This window comes from Culex pipiens, chromosome 3 (genome assembly GCF_016801865.2).
Source record: "Culex pipiens pallens isolate TS chromosome 3, TS_CPP_V2, whole genome shotgun sequence".
Classification (NCBI taxonomy): domain Eukaryota; kingdom Metazoa; phylum Arthropoda; class Insecta; order Diptera; family Culicidae; genus Culex; species Culex pipiens.
Window position 1 is genome coordinate 139,593,508 of NC_068939.1, and position 15,071 is coordinate 139,608,578.

At 42.2% G+C, this 15,071-nt stretch overlaps 1 protein-coding gene across 2 annotated transcripts; it reads left to right on the forward strand.

Moving 5' to 3' along the window:
* The first annotated feature begins 485 nt into the window (after window positions 1-485).
* On the forward strand, window positions 486-13,689 carry LOC120421243 (alpha-tocopherol transfer protein-like). Of its 2 annotated transcripts, XM_052710532.1 has the most exons (4): window positions 486-727; window positions 1,636-1,737; window positions 12,179-12,483; window positions 12,547-13,689. In XM_052710532.1, exons 2-4 carry the CDS (start codon window positions 1,681-1,683, stop codon window positions 13,166-13,168), a joined length of 984 nt encoding a protein of 327 aa, XP_052566492.1. In that variant the 5' UTR covers window positions 486-727; window positions 1,636-1,680; the 3' UTR covers window positions 13,169-13,689. The 2 variants fall into 2 exon arrangements, with proteins under 2 accessions (XP_052566492.1, XP_039440378.1); XM_039584444.2 differs by lacking the exon at window positions 1,636-1,737.
* Window positions 13,690-15,071: the final 1,382 nt, after the last annotated feature.

Sequence of the window (15,071 nt, forward strand, 5' to 3'; positions counted from 1 at the left end):
TCGTAAACCAGCTGATACAGTTTTCTGCTCATGACCATGATTTTATGTGACTTTTTCATTATATGATTGTAGATTGATCAAACTAAACAAGCACTAGAAATCATTTCTTCTTCAATCATTCTTCTCCGGAAAATTCTCGAAAAACATCACGGTCAATCCGGGCACGTTTCTCCGCCACAAAACGCGATCCAAACTCACCAACCTGACGGTACCCTTCGCACCGCCGCTCTCAGGTGAAAATGAAGCTCAACCGCATGGAAAACCTGCGCGCCACGTGGGGGGAAACACGCACGCAAATACCCGGGGTGCGCGCGCGCCACCATGTCTTACCCCCTTTCGAGCGCTCTCTAGACTCTCGCTCTGGACGCTTACCGTTTCCATCTCTTTCGCGCTGTCTCTCGCCCTCCCGCTCTAGCCCGATCGCGAAAACGGTCCGATCGCGTATATAGTGGTGTGTTCTTTAAATATTACCACCAGTTCCATCATCGGCATCGTTCAGTTCAGTTTAAGTGGTCCTCTCCTCCTAGAGCAGCAGGTGTGAGCCATCTTCAAGCGCCAAAGCAAACAAACATCCTTCCAAGCGAACCAGTTTGGAACCAGCTCCCCCAGTTCCGTTTATTCCGTTCTGTGATACCAGATCTTGAAGGAGTTGCTCCAAAGGGATCCCCAGTGATACTCTATTTGTTTTTTTTTCTGCTAAGTCGAAGCTACCAAACCAAATACCAAGGTACGGATTACGAAAAAAAAACCGTGTGTTCAAAGTGTGTTCTTTTCCAACGAAGTCGTTACAAATCGCGTGTTTGTGTGTTTGTTCAAGAACTGGTTTAGTGAACTCTCTGGCCTGTACCTGCTATGTTGCATAAGTTCTTCAACCCCCAAGCAAGTGAATTGCGGTAGCCCAAGTACCCCCTCCTCACTCACGAAACAAACCAAAATCAACATCCCTTGTGTACAGTACCAGGCTCCATCAACGAAACTGGTTATGCAGCTGGAGAAGAGAATTGCAAAACCGTCACGATCGCGATCGCTGCGCTTAAAGTTTAGTTGAAAATCTCAACTGTTCAAACCTGGGAATTAAGTGCCAAGTGCGCGGACTTTAGTACAGTGGGTGTGAGGAGGTGCATTGCATCACTGTTGGGGGGATTGCTGAGTGTTGGACTTTGAAAGTGTTAAATTTGCGGGTTCGTCGCTTATGCAGCGTGATGTCTCCAGTCGAAAATTCGCTTCTATGTAAATTTGACATGGATCCGGGTTCAATTCCGAGTTTAAACCTAATATTCGCTCAAAGAAAATAAGCTGCTTTGTGTAAAAGAAAACGAATTAATTTCACTATCTACGCAAGCCATTACGGTTCATCTAAATTTCACTTGAACTTATCTCAAAGCATGATTGAATGCCCTATTACGTGAACTTGAGGTTCACAAAAAGTTATAATCGGGGGAGAAACAAAAGTTTACCTCAAGTGAGATGAGATCACATGCTGAGGAGTCATTTGTACAGAGAGCAATACAAGTTGCATGATTGAAATCATTATTCCATACTTTTCAAAAAAGTTTTGAGAGTAAATTTTTTGTAGAAATGGGCGATTTGAAACCATTACAACCAGTCTTAAAATGATTTCTTCCAAATTCGCAGTTTTGGTCCAGTTTTCGAACCTTCTTCAAATCAAGGCAAATCGAGATGGCCCCCACCGTCCACAAGGAGGACAATTTCTCCACCACGAATCTCAAGTGGAAGGTACGTGCGCTACCCGCCTCTGCCACCCCCGCTCAAATTGCCCTAATGCGCCTCGTAATCAATTTCTAATCAACCCCTCTCCCGCTCCCCATTGATATAACGATTGCTTCATCCCTTAATCTGATGCTCCCGAACGCTTTCGCCTGGTGCTATCGATGTCCGCCGTGTTTTATTGTAATTAACCCCTTTGCTACCTAATACCCTAGAATTAATCATCCGTGGCATGATCGGGTGGAATCTTCCTAACCACTAATACCAATAATCAAGCCACAAAGAAGTGGGGCGCGTCCACGTCTCGTGCAACAAGTGAAACACGAAACCACCCCCCCTTCCCAAACCCCTTCTAATCCAACAATAGTAATCCATCATCCGACGCGAAAGCGATTTCCAAGCTTTCCACCGCGCGGTGAAAAGCTGTTCAAGTGGAAAAACCAATTCCGAACATGCTGACCAAACACATGCAGACCACACACCAGGAGATATTGCTCGACGCTTTTCCCCTTTAATATGCACCGGAATGATTGTTTTCGCAATTTCATTTCAATTAGCAGTGCTGCCGACTCGGACTTTCGTCCCCCCCGCAGCAGTGTTGCCCGTTCGAGTCCAATTTACGACGGCGAAGAGAGAAAATCAAATTAGGAACGGTTTCATTTCCGTACACGAGCTCCAAGCGGCCTCTTTTGGGCGATCGATTCGGTGTGGAGGTTGTGCTGGCTTGACGTGAGCGACAAGCGGTCAAAAATCCATCAAAATATTTACGATTATATGTTTCAGAATCGTTAACAATTTTATTTTAATCAAACCCTTTACTAAAAAGTCAAATTCTAAAGCAAGACCCAACCAATCTAGCTCATTTTTTAACAGTTGATGCATCTGAATGTTAGCTACAACTTGTCGAGCTGTTTTTTGGAAAAAAATGAATCCTTTACGAGGAATCTTAATTTGAATGAAAAGACTCGAAGTCATTTCCTTAGCCCTTAAACGATTTTTTTTCTTTTTTCAAGCAATATGTTTTTTAATTTTAAATTTTTAAATATTTTTTAAAATATTAAAAAAATGTATTTTTCAAGATGAACCGTTCAAACTTCAAGGTATCGTCAGCAGACCACAACGTCGCCATAACTGCACAGCGTCCAAACTGCACTTCTCCATGGAGCAAATTTGAAACTGTACTTTCTCGTGCGTGTGTTTGTGCATGCGGTGGTTATTAGTTTGTGTGTGTGCGTGTGTCGCTGTGTTTGCATCATTATCGATTGTTTGCGCTGTGCCGCGAAAACGGCCCCACCGACCAAATTAGGCAGCAGCTGCAGCGCCGGGCTTTGTGTTTCCAAATTCAACCGCGATTGTCCCGTCGTTGGATGACAGACGTTTTGGCAGACCAAAGTTGGAGGTTTGTTGGCGCTTCAAAGCCGATTTGGACGGTCACGACGGGACAGTGTTGTGTGTGAGGAGGACTCGATCATTTTGAATTTTAACTTTTGGTTTAAAATTTTCACCTAAAATTAATTTTAAAATTGCTTTTTTTAAACATTTCTAACTCGAGTTTCAAACTCATAGAAAAGTATGTTTCCTCATCAAATCAGAGCCACCCTAACTAAATTATCACGAATGCATTTGATTTAATTGAATCAAGTCTCGCTCATTCTACATCATATCGAGTGTGTTTACCGGAATCAAATTTGCTCAATTGCTACATCAAACAAACCGAATCATGCTGTGAAAGCCACAAATTGAATTTACCCCATCACAACACCATCGAGCAGGGACTGCTTTCCTCTTGAAACAAATTTTGCAACAGTGAAACTTCATTAGTTTGAAATGCTTTCGGCGTCAATTCCAAGGTCCATAAATGACATGTTCTGAAAAAATATTCTCAAATTGGAAACAATTTTATATATCAAATATCTAAAAAAAATCGATAAAAGCTTTTCAATCACGAGCTCAAATCGGAGTGAATCTAGATTCGAGAGCCTACATGGAAAGGCGAATGGAGCACTTCCATTCGAGCAGTTTTTGCTTTTTTCTACAATGTATTTTTTACAGAGCGAACTGTCAAAAACTGCTCGAATGCGGGTGCTCCATAGAGTTATCTACGTGCGTATGTATTGCGTGTACGTACACGAAAAAGATTGAGGTTAAATTTTGTACCGTCCAGCAAAACAAATGGGGTGCTAGTGTGCGTGAGAGCGGACTTAGATAACTCTATTGGTACTCTCTGGGTTCCAATCGAGCTGTCAAAACAGGGCTCCTATCGAGCGACAAGATTTGGCAAGATTAAGGTTGGAAACATTTCAAAAAATTTTTGCTCGAAAAACGAGATTTTATAAAACTGTTGCTTAGTATTTTAATTTCTTTAAACAAAAGTTTATTAATTTTATTATGTTCAGAATCTCGTTTTTTAATAATCATTTTTTAAACAGATTCCAACCTTAAACGCTCGATTGGAACCCTGCTTTGACAGCTCGGTTGGAACCCCGAGAGTAATAATTCGCCTCTTCATGTTGACTCTCTAGTCTAAATAATTCTACAATATTTTGGAACCTCACTTACCTGTATTGAGTCAGAGAATGGATTACCGAATTCGAGTGGTACAAATGACAGTTCACCCATGAGGAATACATTGAAGAAAAAACAAAAACTGCTCGAATGGAAATGCAAAAAAAAAATGAACGTCAAAACTCAGCTGTCAAACTGATGTTTACATTTCAATCCCATTGCTCGACTATGGTTTCGTAATTTTGACAGCTTTCAATGAGTGAACGGAGTCTAGATACTGTTCTATTCAAATGAACGAATCCGCTTCGTAGTTAATGAGCGGTCAAGACCAGTGCGGTGCGAGTTCTGTTGCTGTTTTCACACCAGCTCGAACTGTCACAATGGAGCACTTCCATTCGAGCGTTTTTTGCTTTTTTCTACATTGTATTTCTTATGGAGTGAACTGTCAAAAACTGCTCGACTGCGGGTGCTCCATTGCACCAGCGTTTCAAGGCTCTTAAAACTTATAGTATGCTAGACTTTCGAGCAAAAAGTATTATTTTTTTTATAAAAGTTTTTTTTTCTATTTTCTAAGATTTTATGAGTTTTTCATGTACCGAAAAATTAATTTGCTTCATGAATCAATTGAAAAAGGTTGAGATTAAATTGTGTAGCGGCTAGCAAAACAAATAGTGCGCTAGTGTGCATGAGACCAGGCTTTGCTAAGTCTATTCATCATCTCTGAAGATTTACTTGCGAGTGTATAAGTGAGGTCGAAATTCCTTCCCAAACTTTTGAGATTGATTGAGCAATTATTCTACAGAAATTTCACGGAAGAGAAAAGAGCGACTCTAAAATGAACCGTGCCAGGAATGGAGCACCCGCAGTCGAGCAGTTTTTGACAGTTCGCTCCATAAGAAACACATTGTAGAAATGCTCCATAGCAAAACATAAACAAAGTTAGCTTCCATAGAAATGACAGAGTCAGAGCTAGCGTTTTTGACAACCGCACCATGACATACTCAATCAAGGGTTCCTCGGGTAGAAGCCATGAGTTCGCACCGCCCTGAGTTCGCACAGACTTTGCAGACATTTTAAAAAGTGTATGCAACTAGATTTCAATGTCACGACTTTGTTTACAAACACTGTATACTGCAAAATTGATTAGCGTCTGATGTTTTACCTGCGAATGTATCAGTGAGGTCTAAATTTCTTCCCGAAAGTATAAAATTGAGATCTTTTAGCATTCATTTTATCGATATCTTACGGAAGAGAGCAGAACGACACGTTCACTTTTGAGCAACTCTTTCAGTGAGTAATCAGTTGCAGTGAGTAATTGCTGTAATTCGTTTCTGATTACTTGACTAAAATCAGGAACTGTTAAATGGTTTGTTGTCTTACTTTTCAAAACTCGCTAAAAAGTGCAACTTGGACCAGTTTGAAATGGAAATTTGTTAACGCTTTGTTCAATCAAGCCAACGAGAGTCTACTGTAGCTGAATCATAAAATTATCTACACGAATCGGGCATAAATTTCAATGATCCAGAGCACATGTTATTTGAATTCAATTAGAACTGTGTATGTGCGTTGATCAGATATGCATTGCTGGAATACAAATCAATTAAATCAGTCACCTTGTGTTCAACATTAGTGAGCTTGTTCTACATGACATGTGCGATAAAACTGTCCCAGCTTGATTGCCGAATCGCGAACATATGTTTGCGAACCTGTACACAGATTGTTCCAGAATTGTTAACATATGTTTACGATTTGACCAGGGCACGTGTTCAAGTAACCGCAAATTAAAGTTATCCAATCAAACCACTCTTTTGCTCTGGACAATCTGCAAAACGTTACCTCATCGATTCTGATCAATCCTGCTCTTCGATGGAGCAAGAACTCAGGATTGGTTCACCGGTTGCGTTACGCATGTAATTGCACGTTTTAAACGAAACTTGTTCCGCTGACATTAGCATAGAACGACTCCTAGTTGCAACAATTCTTCTACTGTGTAGACAAAGTTGCTCAATCCCCCTCAAAGCCACAATTTACTTCACAGACTAAATGACAGGTAATCAAACCTCGGTAAACCGCAAATCCCACAAAAGTGATATACACAGAAAAAAAAATCATGGTAATATTACATCTGGGAAGGGGTACATCTTTTATGTAAGAAAAAAGGTGTAATTTTACCTCTGGAAATGTGTAATTTTACCACTTTTCTGGTGTAATGTCACTCTTTCAGTCTAAATTGAGGTAAAATTACATCATAAAAGAGGTAATATTCAACCTTCCAAAATTACAGCTTCCAAATTTACATTATTTTTTTCTGTGTACCGAACTATATATATCTCGCACCAAGCAAGACAACAGAAGGCATCTACTGCTCCAAATGTTCGACACCATGCTCGACAAGCAGCGCTGACAAGCTGCATTCAGCATTCGTCTCCAAAAGCGTTCCGTGATTTCCCCGGAAGCAGAGCGTCTTGCATCCAGCTCATAAATCTTGCCGCTCGACTGAAGATTTCTGGTTGGAAAACAACTCCTACCCTGCGGGTGGCGCCACAGTCGTCACCGACTTCTCCGGGGAGATTTGAGGGGAAATGTCGGGTTTTTTCGGAAGGAACTCCGGCGCCACCCAGTCAGCTCCGGTAACGGTGATTGATGTTTGCACGTCGTCCGGAAGTCTTGGAGGTGCGAGGCAAGAACTTTACTCATTTGCTGGAACAATTAAACTTCTTGAAAATGTGATGTTTTAAAATGAATTCAGCTTGACCCAGTTTGTCGAGAAATTTTGCGAGCCACAAAAAGGCAACTTCCGCGGGGGGCTTCAAATGCTAATGCTCGTTATTTTCTGCAAAGCTGAGTTGTTTGGTGAACTCTGCTAAAACGGAGCATCAACTGTTGTGAACAGCAAATTGGACCATTTCGAGCGAAATCCCTAGCGGGCAAAAGTCTATCTCAGTGTAGGGTGAATTGACATGGTTTGAACAACTGAAGTTAATAAGAAGTTAAGTTGGGAGAGATTCGTTTGACTCGTTCGAGAACATTTTCTTAGACTTCGGTTTGAGTTTTAAATATTTCATGTCTTACCTAAAATTGGGTCATTCACCCTTCTAACTGGTGGAAAGGAAATCTTCCAAAACCCTTCAGAGAGTGAGAGGGTGAACCGAAATCATATTCAGGCACTCGACCGACATACATGCAATAAACTTTTCGCCTGAATCGTTGCATAATCCTTGGTTGAGCTTCCTCCAAGCAGCAGTAAATACAGAGCGTTTGTTCTATGTAGATATTATTATATTTTGGTAAAATTTTATATTCTGAGCAGCCTCGAAAGGTTTTTTTGTTGTTTTTTGTAGATAATTTTTGAACTTTGCAATTTTGAAAGCATTAAAAAATCAAAAATAAGCTTTTTACTGTAGTTGAATGTTGCTGTCAGGCAATCTCACTGAGTCAAAAGCATGGCGAAATACTAATTGGGAATTATTTCGGCTAGCGTCTAGCAAATCTACACCCAACTGGCAGTCGCATGATTGTGATGCATGGCGGCATGGAAGTATATCAGAATATGCATGAAATCTGTCCTCATGCATTTTTTGCGATATAGGAGTATGACATTTTTGCCCGTTACCGACAATTATCGACATTACTGACGGCTTTTTGGTTGTATTTCACAAAAAAACACTTAGTAGAACGAGGATTGAACCACCAACTTCTTGGTTATTGATCCGACACGCTACCACCGCGCCATGGACGCTTGATGAAAAGTGAGTGAAAGAGCACCAACATATGCTTCTCTTTGGAGTGTTGCTCGGAGACGGGCCAGCTTTATATGTGTTGGTGAGAACTGCAGATCGCTGAAATTTTTACACGCGGGCAAAAATGATCTACGGGCTTGCTGCAAAAAATGTTATAAAATATGATATTTTCTGCAGCAAATCCAATGTTGCAGATTTTGAGATATATTTTTCCTTTGGGTGTAGCAGATATTCAACATCTAATGTTTGATCTAAGTCACTTTTGAAGTTCGTATTTCTGAGCATGCTATTCAATGTAATCGGTTCAAATTTGATAACAATTCACCTACATCTTACTTGTCTAGTTAGATCAGTTGTTAAAACAACAATTTTAATCCAAAAATATCAGACAAAACCTGTCCACTTTCCCGCTAGTACAAAAAAAGAAATGCCTCAATTTTGATTGTTCAAATAACAATTTTCGTTCCCTGTTGGCCCCCGAAAATCCCCTCCGCAAACATTTGCCTAGCTCAGCAGGAAATACGGCCAAATTCCCGAAAGGCAGTCCCTAAAAAGCTGTTCGTTCTCCCCGAAGTCAATCCATTTCAAAACATCGTACAACCAGAATGGCCGTCTGAGGAACCCTTGTGAAGAGCTGTCAAAACATTGAGCAACCGAATCTATCAATCACAGTTATTGTAGTTTCAAATCAAAAATCTAGAAACAATTTGTCAGATCTATCTCTAGTTCAACTATCCTGCATCTTTACATCTCCTTCTCACCACTTCCTCCAAGTTTACCGGAAGCTAGTCTGCCAAGCCACTCCGGACTCGCCGCTTTGTTGTTCCTCGTTCTTTTTTCCGCGTTGACGTGGATCCTTCAGGTTCCCACGGCCACTTTATCCCCCAACCCACCGCCACTCATAACTTCCTAAACGAGCCTTTTAAATATTCATGAAACGCTTTTCGCGCCCCGACTCCCCGTGTACTCAAGAGTGGCAGACACCGCGCGCCGCAAGGGTGGTGCACCGGAAACGACACCACCACCAGGGTCGGTTGAGAGGACCCTCGACGCCCGGTGCAGCAACGCCACGTGGTTGTAAAAATAAACCTGGGTGAATTTGAAATTCTGCCAAGGTCACTCAGCCAAAGTGGTTGCGGGCTCGAAATAAAGTGACAGTTACGAGCGAGTGAGTGACTCGTAAATTGATCATGAGTAGTTGTTGTCAGTGATGAGAGGATTGTCATCAAAGTGACAGTTCTATTTCAGGAATGAGTTACTTTGTTTACCTGTCAAATTGTGAGTGACCATTTTTGCGATTTCAATTTTATTTTGTTTGAATCACTCGGCACACCCTTACCAAAAATCACGATTTTTTGTGTTCCAAATCCCACTTTTCATACGAATTTTTCAGTTCAACCCATATAACCATTTTTATGGTTGTAGTACCTGAACTCAAAAAATCGTATGAAAAGTAGGATTTGGAACTCAAAAAATCATGATTTTTGGTAAGGGTGCAAGCTTCACGAATCCTAGGTAACTCATCCATCAGAGAGAGTTTCAAAAGATGTTTTTCTATCTGAGAAATTTCTGCAGTCTTGAGGAATTCATCACTTATTTAAATGCGATTTTTGGTGGTGAACTTTTCATCGCCGAGTTCCACATCCCTGATCAAACAAAGTAGCTCAATGTCCAATAAATGTCCACCGAAAAAGGCTCCTTATTTACGAGCATCGTAACGCTAAGTGCACGAAATAACTCGCGAGTAACTTTGCGCTGTAATTTGAGTTTTTTTTTCACTTCTCTTTTTCTCACAAGAAGGAAGAAGTGAGATTGATTTAGCTCGCGAGCTTGATTGGTCATAAAACTGGGGTTATGAAGAGATTTCGCGAAACGATTGCACCAGAGAGCGGGAAACACAGTGTGGGGGCAATAATAATAGCCGGCGTAGGGCGATTTCCATTAAGATGGTTGTAATACACAGCAGCAAAAGTGTGTTGAAAGATGCCCGAACGCCGAGGTGCAATTGATGCGATGTTTTATGAAGCGATTGGATCGATGTTTTTTTGCGAAATTATTTCTTTACGAGTATTATTGTAAGACATGAGCACTTGTTTTCAGTTATGAATTGAGTTGTTGATGATTTCGTTTCATTGAATACCAGTGAAAATCTGTTGAACCTCAAAAAATCTTCATCAACAGAGTTTCACTGAGCACTCACTAAGAGAGAGAGAGATTTGAAAGTGACCGAGGCTCTCACTATCTCACTAATACATGCATAGGTTAAACGTCAGACGCCGTTAGTTAAGATGTCAACTTTGAAAGATCATTCTTTTTAAATAATTTCATCGCTGCTCACGACTTTTGAGAGAGTATCGAGAAAAAAACTGTTTTTTGAGTGATGCAAGTTTGACAGCTCTGCAAGCAAACTGAGAGAGAAAGAGATAAACTTGCAATGAAACTCTCATAAGTTCTTGCTCGTTAATGAGAAAGAATCGCACGGTACTCATTATTGAACGTGTTCGCTGAGTTGCTCCTGGGTTCTCGTGAGTGATTGAAGTAAAAATCAAAGTTTTTCCCAATTAATGTTGGTGCACGTTGCGTGTCAAAACTGATTGGCAAATCTCTGCCCGACTTTCGCAAAATCTTCCTCAAAAGCCTGCTCCTATCGTGCAGAAAATGACTCATCGGGCCCGATTTGCTCCAGCTGCAGGGCGTCGACGAAAGCGGCCGTGGTCTAATTACTTTTTTCCTACCAAGACCCCTCCGAGTTTTTTTCCGGAGCTCTTTCCCTCCAAGAAGTGACGCGCTCCGCTAGGCTGTGGGCTCTCTCAACAGGTAGTTTGCACACAACGTTGCATAAGCCAGACTACTCAGCGGTGAGTCATGCAAGACCGGTGCCTAGGGTATACATAATCCACTAACCAAGTAACGCCGTGAACATAATTACAGCGAATCAGGCAACGCGCGGCTTGACGTCTTGAGATGGAGTGGGGGAAGAGCTGACATGATTTACGTGCCACGAACCAAGTGTTGGTCATAAACCGCGCCACTTCAATTAGAGACGAAGCTTTCGAAAGTCGTCATACGTCGGCGTAGAAGATCAAGGGTGTCCCCAACCAGTTTTCGCTTCGGCAAGGTCATCGATTTGGTGCAAAATTTTGGCGCAAGAACTGGTTTCGAACCGCGACGTTGAACTTGGCGTCCCCAATGTCTGGCGAAGACTTGATTAAAATGTTATTAATTCAACGTCGTCGGATGACACGAACTCTTGAAAAGCTGACATGGTTCCCGGACTCCAACCTGTGGGAAAAGTTTATCGAACAACGTTGTCAACGGAACGCCGTCGTCGCCGACGGCGACCGTCCCTCAATCTTCATCATGTCACTTTTCGTCACTTTGAGGAAAAGTCTCCCCTTGGACGAAAGCTAAAAAAAAACTCTTGACAAACTTTTCACCGCCGCGCCTCAAGAACATCCTCTTCATTCATCATCCTCAGCGAACCAATCAATCCTGAAGTTCGAGGCTACCCACTCTGGCAAAGCTGTTTTCCCAGCAAGACACGGAAGGAAATCTGCGTTGGCAAGTGTTTTCGAAACTGAAAACATTGTTTTCATTTCTGAAGATAATGTTATCGATTTTGACATCACACTGGAGGCGTTACCCTTTAGAAATTCAGCGATTCACTAAATCGTAACGCCTTTCTGCCAAAATCAGTGCTCAAAATTTCCCGCCGTGCAAAAAAGTGTGCTACAAAATGAGAGGACTTTCGGGAGGTGGAAGATCGGCAACAAAAAAGCGAAAGTGTTTGCGGTGTCTATCAGCCTCTTTCCCCCCAATATCTCATGAAGAAGCCCCCCCTTGACTCGTTGGTCGTTCAAGTCTTGCCGTTGGTTTTTTTTTCGTGGTCGTCTTTATAGACTTTTTGTCTGCAGGGAAACGTTTCACAACATGCAAACTGTAAACATAACAAACATGAGCAAACGCGAGAGGGGGTTGCCAAATCAGCCTCTACACTGCGGTGGCCCTGGTGGTACCTCTTGAGGGTTTGTTGAAAGATTCGACGATGTAAAAGCCGCTATCGCGCCTGGCAATGGGTTTCACACGACCGCTTAAAGCACTAACACGAGTAACGACTTAGTGTAACGCTTATGGATCATAACACACGCAAATTTAACAGGGTTGATTTGGTAACGCGTGACCTAACCTTACTTTTCCCTCACCAGATGACTCTCGTCCAGCCATCCGGAGACATGTGCGCCAAGATCAAGGAGGAGCTGCGCGAGCCCGCGAACCCTGCCGACATTGACCGCGACATCGGCATCATCCGCGAGTGGCTCGGCAAGCAGCCGCATCTGCCCAAGGACATGGACGACGCCCGCCTGCGCACCTTCCTGCGCGGCTGCAAGTTCAGCATCGAGCGCGTCAAGCAGAAGCTGGACATGTACTACACCATGCGTAACGCCGTGCCGGAGTTCTTCACCGACCGGGACGTGAGCCGCCCGGAGATGTCGGAGATCCTGAACGTGATGTGAGTTTGACAGTGGCAACGCCTAACAATGACCACGTACTAACCTTGCTCTCCCCCCTCCAGTCACATGCCCCCACTGCCGGGCCTGACCCCGTCCGGTTGCCGTGTGGTGATGCTCCGTGGTACCGACAAGGACATCACCACCCCGAACGTGATCGAGTCGATGAAGCTGACGCTGATGATCGGCGATGTGCGCCTGGCGGAGGAGGCCGTCGGCGTGGCCGGCGACGTGTACATCCTGGACGCTAGCGTGGCCACCCCGACGCACTTTGCCAAGTTCACCCCGACGCTGGTCAAGAAGTTCCTCATCTGCGTCCAGGAGGCGTACCCCGTCAAGCTGAAGGAGGTGCACGTGGTGAACGTCTCGCCCATCGTCGACACCATCGTCAACTTCGTCAAGCCCTTCCTGAAGGAGAAGATCCGCGAGCGTATCCACATCCACAGCAGCATGGAGGATCTGTACAAGTACGTGCCGAAGGACATGCTGCCGTCCGAGTACGGTGGAGCCGCCGGATCGATCAAGGACCTGAACGAGCAGTGGCGCGCCAAGCTGGGCGAGTACACCGCCTGGTTCAAGGAGCAGGAGGCCAGCAAGGCCAACGAATCCCTGCGCCCCGGTGCCCCCAAGACCGCCGACGAGCTGTTCGGCATGGACGGAACCTTCCGACAGCTGACCATCGATTAAACACCCCATCCGAAGGTCACACCGTCCATCGCCCATCCACCGAACATCGCTCATCCCCCACACCACCATCCCCAAACATAACCTCATCCCAAAAAAAAAATCCCCCCAAAAAAAAACAACCATCCAAATTAACCAAAATCTCATCCCTTCACCCCCTTTCACACTAACTCATCCTAACCTAGTTAGCCAAATTACCCAAAACATAATACAATAGAAAACGTAACGCGTGCGCGCAAAAACGAAAAGCTTCCGTTCGTGATTCCCAAATTTTTCGATTTTTGAAGAAAAGAAAAGAGATTTCAGGACCCCCCAACGGGGATGTTCCGTAAGAGCAGCAATTTCATAATATGTAGATTTTTTTTTTCAATTGAGATTTATTAGCGATCAGAGAAGTAAAAGAATGGATCTAGTTAGATGGCGCGATAAAACACTTTGAGCAGTCAGTTTTTTTGTTGTACTCGTTTTGTTTTATATTTTTTGTAACGTATTTGCTATTAAAGACTTTCTTGTTTAAAAGGAAATTTGAGAGAATGTGTTTTTTGCTGCGGCATTTGAAACTTGAAAGAAATCCCTTCGTCATGATTAAAAACGTGCCTGTTTAACAATTACTACACAGCAATACAAGTGAGAAAGCAAAATCTACAAGTGAAGGATTATTTTCTTGCTTTGTTTCTTATACAAGCAGTCCTTAAATTGCAATATTGTGAAAGCTGTTCTAGAACTGTGCAGTTTTTAATGCTTTTTACTAAAATGCACTTTTTTGCAATCCCGTTGTAAAACTATACTTACTTTTCCTGCCATTCTAGAACGACGAAACAGCATAATTTTCGGTACCAAAAAAAATAGAATCGAATAGTAACACTTGTTTAGAAAAGTAATACATTTAATTTTTTTTATATAAACGATTCATTGACTAAATAAAAGGACAGTTGACTTATCATTTTATTAAAAATCTGTTTTTCAAATTTTCAAAAAATGTTCAGTAGAACTCGCAGCAAGACTAGATTTTAAAATATTGTTTTATTAGGCTCGGTGAACCTCGTTGAATAAATGTCTGGCTCGTGCTGAAAAAAACCACTTTTTGCACCTTATATCATAATAGTAGTTTATGCAACAAGTTGCAAAAAGAGGATTTTTTCAGCACGAGTCGTACATTTATCCAACGAGGTTCACCGAGTTGGATAAATACGAAGAGTGTTGAAAAAATCAAGTTTTGCAACGAGTTCCATAAAACATTTTTTGCAATTCCGAAAAACACCCATTGAGTGAAATTTTAAGTCAAATTTTAATTTTTTTGTCAATAAATCGTTTAAATAAAAAAAAAATGTTGAAAAGTGTTACTTTTCGAAACAAGTGCTGAAAAGTTCAACTTTTCAGCACCCATATCAGTGCTGAAAAGTAGAACTTTTCAGCATTTATTTTGAAAAGTGTTACTATTCGATTCTGTAATTTCTGGTACAGAAAAGTAGGCTATTTCGTTGTTCAAGAATGACAGGAAAAGTAAGTAGTTTCAAGACGGAATTGCAAAAACTACTATTTCGCAATTCCATCGTAAAACTACCGACTTTTCCGAACATTTTTGAACGACCAAACAGCCTACTCTCCTTTACCAAAAATAACAGAATCGAAAAGTAATATATTTTGATACAAGCAGGGATGGAATAATCGCAAAAAAATCAATTTCGCTTGCGAACTTTCTTCAACCGCGAAAGAGAGAGGAGGCAAATCACGCAAAAGAAAATCGCTTCCGAACTTCTCCAAGAAAATCAATCTGCAGATGATTTTTTGTGAATTTCCTTGTCAGCACCACTTAAAAATATTTATTTCACTTTGTTAACACACATTGCCCATCTACAAAATGTTTCGACGTGTGACGTTACACTTGCAAGTGTAGTAGTGAAAA